This window comes from Buceros rhinoceros, unplaced genomic scaffold, assembly GCF_000710305.1.
Source record: "Buceros rhinoceros silvestris isolate BGI_N320 unplaced genomic scaffold, ASM71030v1 scaffold8503, whole genome shotgun sequence".
Classification (NCBI taxonomy): domain Eukaryota; kingdom Metazoa; phylum Chordata; class Aves; order Bucerotiformes; family Bucerotidae; genus Buceros; species Buceros rhinoceros.
The window spans coordinates 57,703-62,787 of NW_010404181.1; the positions used below are offsets into that span (position 1 = coordinate 57,703).

The 5,085-nt window shown below is 41.3% G+C and overlaps 1 protein-coding gene across 1 annotated transcript in view; it reads left to right on the forward strand.

Moving 5' to 3' along the window:
- Window positions 1–5,085, forward strand: part of ARVCF (armadillo repeat gene deleted in velocardiofacial syndrome) — a 95,141-nt gene that overhangs the window by 13,024 nt on the left and 77,032 nt on the right. The window contains exon 3 of the mRNA XM_010133270.1: window positions 4,649–5,075. Coding sequence (XP_010131572.1) covers window positions 4,649–5,075 — 427 coding nt within the window. The remainder of the gene's footprint in view (window positions 1–4,648; window positions 5,076–5,085) is intronic.

Below are 5,085 nucleotides of genomic sequence, written 5' to 3' on the forward strand. Positions count from 1 at the left end.
AACAAAACCCAGCTCAATAACAAAATGGAAGGCAAAGTTACAGGTACTGGTTAAGGTGACTGCCTTTGACCGCGATACACTGCAACTGAAGTCTAGGTACTGTCCTTCCTCCGCTTTTGCCTGAGTAGTGATTGAGGATCTACTTGTACCATCTGCACAGGCATCCAGTTAAATCCAGTCGTTGGAAATTTTCACGTTCTCCCATCTTTCAAGACAAATAGAAGGATGAGGAACAGAAAAATGCAGAAGCTGCTTCAAATGTGTTTCCTTTGTGTTCTGTTGGCAAATGTATTTCCAGAAATAGAATTAGTGAAAACGTTATCATGAGGCCTGTAGGGGAATTACTTTAAAAAGGAATTGATATATGGAGGAGAACAATGATAAGGTCAGTAAAACTAGAATGTTCTTATATTCTGGAGCAGTGAAAGCCCCAATTTGCAATCTCATAGGATTTTAGTTGCAGAGGGCCTGAATAAGTTAGTATATGGGAATGTTTGTTTTTTACCATGGCGGAAGATTTAGTATGGGTTACAGTGAATAAAGAATTGCAAATATATTTTAAGCATACTCAGACAACTTCTTTATAGGGAAGTAATCTGAAGCTTTTGTCTGGTACTCTGAGATTATAGCACTGAAACAATTGAGCACCTTTGATTGTAATAGGCTAAAAAACCTCTTAAAACAGATTTTCTTTAGAGATCAAAAGTAAACAGAGGAAGTGAAATTATGCTATCTCTAAGTGACTTGTATCTCTAAATTTTTCATTAGAGCATATCCGTAATGGGGACTTCATGCTAGTAAATCTGTCTCAAGATTGGGTGCATCTGGAAGATCAGGTGTCTCTCGGATAAGGCAGTCTGCTGGGACTTCCAATTAGAATACCTTCCTTCTCTCTGCCTCATGTAATGGTATTGAGGAAACCACAAAAATGCTGGAGGAGAAGATTACTGTGCTGTCAGCTGCTCAAGACTGCTTGTTTTCTCTTAAGAAATATAAATGAAAGATTCCCTTGAGCTGGATTTCCTGAAATAAAGATGTTTGGTTTGTTGGAGTTGGGTTTTTTTATTTTTTTGCTTGGAAACCTAATAAATGGAGCTTCCTCTGTGTGCTGGCTAATCACTTCCAAAAAGCTTCTCTTTATTGTCCTGTGGGCAACAAAGTCTGTTTATCACATGGTAAATCTTCTGTCTTAATGCCTAGCCCTGACAAATGAGGCATGAGTGCAAATACTCCCTCTCTCTCTTAAAATGTAAAGAGACTCAGTTTGATTGCTCCACCATAACACCTTTAGCATTATTGAATGCTTTTATGCTATGAGAAATGTGTACTTTAATGCTTGAGTGAAATGTTGCTTTTTATGTGTCTGACAAGGGGATTTTAACTCTTTCTGCTTGTTAATAGGGGCAGCATTCAGAAAGCAATAGAGGTGAAACTGTGCTAACATTGTAAACTTGCTCTTAAATGTGCTGGCTTATGCAAAGTGTGTTGTCTTGACTTGCCACAGCTATTGAAAACTTGTCTATGCTACTGTCGAAGACACAAAAATAAGGCAAATTGGGAAAAAATGACAACTGAATCTCCTGCATTCTGTGTCAGTCATATTAAAAACTCCAATCTTTGTAAATACTCTGCAGAATACCAGAGCGTGGTGAAAAACTCATGAAGTGCAGCTGGTGGGTCACAAGTTGTCTAGGAATTGATTTTCAAAGGGTTCTGAAATTCTGCTCTTTTTTGTGTACATATGCTGAGTATTGGTAGTCCTTGCCATAACATTTCTGCATTGTCTTACCTTATCCTGTCCAACAATAACAATAATTCTCAAAAAAAAAAAGGTTAAAAAGAGCAAGAGTCCAGAACTGACAGTAGGAGTGAATGCTGGCTGCAGACATGCAGCAGCATCGTGCAGCTCCACTGCAAAGCCTTCCTCCAAGGATGCTGCAGGTCAAAGTTTGTTCCTCCTTCTGTGCCATTGCTGCAGCCAGATGTGGTGTGTTAAGTGTTGCCTGATCTTGACAGCTTTATGAAAAATCACCCATGGCAAACTGTGCGTGCACAGCCATAGATGTCTTGAAAAGCAAAACTTGCAGTTAGATTTAAAATACTTGGCTCTTGTTGAACGTGCTGTGAAAGAAGTGGCTTTGCGTGGTTACGTGAGTGGTGGTCTTGGCATCTAGAATGCTGCCTGCCTCTTGGTTCCTTCCTGCGCACAAGTATCTGTTCCTGGTTCATCAGCTTGTTGACACTCTGCCTTCTTCCTCTTATTCCTGTTGCTGGTTCCCAGATTTCACACTGTAAAGGCCCAGCACTTTGCGTCCAGTTTGGTTGTTGCTTTGCAAAACTCACATATTTCAGGCCTTAGAAATGCTGCTTTTTCTACCCTTTGATCACTTATGAGCATATTGCTTTGAATAAAACTGTTGTTTCAGACTTCAGTAGGAGAACACTGAGCTGTGTTGCCTTGTGTATATCCACTGTACAAAGAGCTCCTGTAAGCTGTGCCAGCTCTTTTTCTTCTCCAGTGCTGTCTCATTTTATAAATGCCGCGGCAGTAGTCATGCTGATAACTGAGAGGAAAGTAGACGTATTGTGCACAGGTAATAAGCAAAAACTGCTGTTGGACTGTATCATGAAATAAATGTTTCATTTCTACTTTCTTTTAGTTATTAAAATGTGTGCTTTTAAAAAGGGGGGGGGGAAATAGGATTTGGAGGGATGGAAGTGAATGTCTTTCCTGATGTTCAATTGCTAAGGAAATCCCTTTGGATTGAAGAGGAAAATTCTTTCATCTGTGGCACACGTTAGATACTAAGGTCGTGTCAATACCTGGCTTTGCTCTATTCAGCATTGTGCTGCTGTTTAATTACGCTGTCGGTGGAGAGCCGTTTGTGCTGCTTTCACTCTTGCAGGGTTTCATTACTTCATTAGGCTTGAAGTATCATTTGCTCACAGATGTCTCTAGGAAAAGAAATGCTGTTTGGGTGAATTTTTTCTGTTTGGGGTTTCTGTGTGAAAACATCTGGCTGGAGGATGTGTCTCGAGCTGCTTCAAGAGATGTACTTCATTATTTTGTTTCAGCAGCAGATTGGCTGATCTGGTGCCAATCTAAATGTTTAAATCAGAGGCTATAGGTCAGAACATCTGTTTGGACTTCAGAGCCAGGAATGATCCAGGAATACACGTTACAGTTACTTTCTCTCTTGATGTACACATTTCATTCTGCAACTTATGTGGGGAAAAAAATGGAATTACTGATGCTTATTTACCTCTGTGATACTTTAGAAACCCAAAAAAATCTCGTAGCGACTTTGTTTTGGGTTCCTCTCCTCCCTGTGTGTTAATACTTTCTGGAGGATTGGTTTTCCTTCTCAGTGGGTATGATGTTTTGTTGCTTGGTTGGGGTTTTCTACGAAGGGCTGGAAGTCAGCATTTAATTAGGGTTAGGGTAATGTTTTACTGGTTAGAGTAACTTTATTAGGGGTAGGGTGAGTAAGGATAGATCATGGCTTCTGCTGAACTCTGTATTCTCCCCAAAAGAGCTTTTGCTGCTGACTCTGGAAGACAGTTGATGGACCCCAGATACCAACCAAAACAGAAGGTCCTTTGCTAGTTTGTAAATAGTAGTGGCTTTTGTCCAGCACTGTCTTACGCAGATTACCAGTCCTCTCCCATGAAGACAGAAAGTTCTTGGAAACTCTTGAGGAGTCTTTGTTCTTACCCTTTAGCAAGAAATCCTGAACAAAAGTCCCCTCTGGACGCTTACCATTTCCAGTGTTTGTCAGTTATGTGAAATAGCCTAATTCTATCTGTGTTAAAATGAAACGTGATTGTGTAGGAAGGAAAGGTAAAGATGTATTTGTGTACAGATTTTTCTAAAATGTTTTTAACAAGCTTGTCTGTCCCAGTGTGTTTAAGGTAGCTAGCTGCAGCTGCAGGAACTGTGTGGTGTTAGTTCATTATTGCAAATTCGTTGCTCACCAAAACAATGGAATGACAGCAGCTAGCTGTTGGGCCCGTATGGTGATGGTCAAACGTAGGCGTACCTTAAAAGAGAAAGTAGTTGTGCTGTCTAGAAGATTGAAGCCTGCAACATTCTTTTTTGAGAAAATCTTGGCTTCCTAAATACTACTGCCAAACTTGAGTGCCATCAGCTGCACAGTGGTACAAACTTGACCCAGATCAGGCAGAAGCATGTAACTGGTTTATGTCAGTCTGTGGTGTGGCTTGTGCTAATTGTGGGAGGACAGGCTGTGGCTCCTCAACATCATAAAGTCTGCTCTAGAAAGATGCCTCCTGAAAACATTTTAGGCGAGTTTAAACTGGTGTGATGACTTTGCGGTGCTTCCACACACTGTCATAATCGCTGCAGTGATTTTGATTTGGTAGTTAAGAGTGCATTACGACCTGTCTTTTCAGCCTTTGTCTTTCCGTAGAAATACTCTGCCACTATTAAACCCTAAACGTAGTAGGTGAACTCATGAGTACACTTCATTGTGTGCTTCATGTTACTTCGTGAGTGCTTCCATTCAACAGGTGTGTCACTATGTTTTGTGATGTCCTCTTCCCCTTCCACTGTTCTAGCTCCCCATATATCTCATCACATTGTGCAGCAAGGAGAAAATAAATATATTTATTTGCTGCTTCTTCACAGGTTACCAAAATGGTCAAAACAGTTACCACCAGAACAGTGCGTCAGGTGCCACTTGGGCCTGATGGCCTGCCGTCAGTGGATGGCTCGTCTCCCATGGGCAGCTACACGGATTCAATAGACCGAAGGTACATGAAGAATGGGGAGCGGTACATCGCACCACAAGCATCATCCACGTTAACCAGATCTTACAACAACTACAACGATTCTTACGCTGAAAGCCACGAAGGCCAGTATCGCACTTACATCAGTCATGATGGTTATGGAGATCTATCTGATAACTACGGTAGCTTGTCTCGTGGTGTCAACTACCGTCCTCGCTATGCCTATGTGCCAGGAAACAGTTACAGGCCAGATGATGGTAGCTTCACGTTGCCAAGCAGAAGGGATAACTACGGTCCTGTTGCCCAGCCTCAAGTACCAGTGGGTAGCAATGTTGA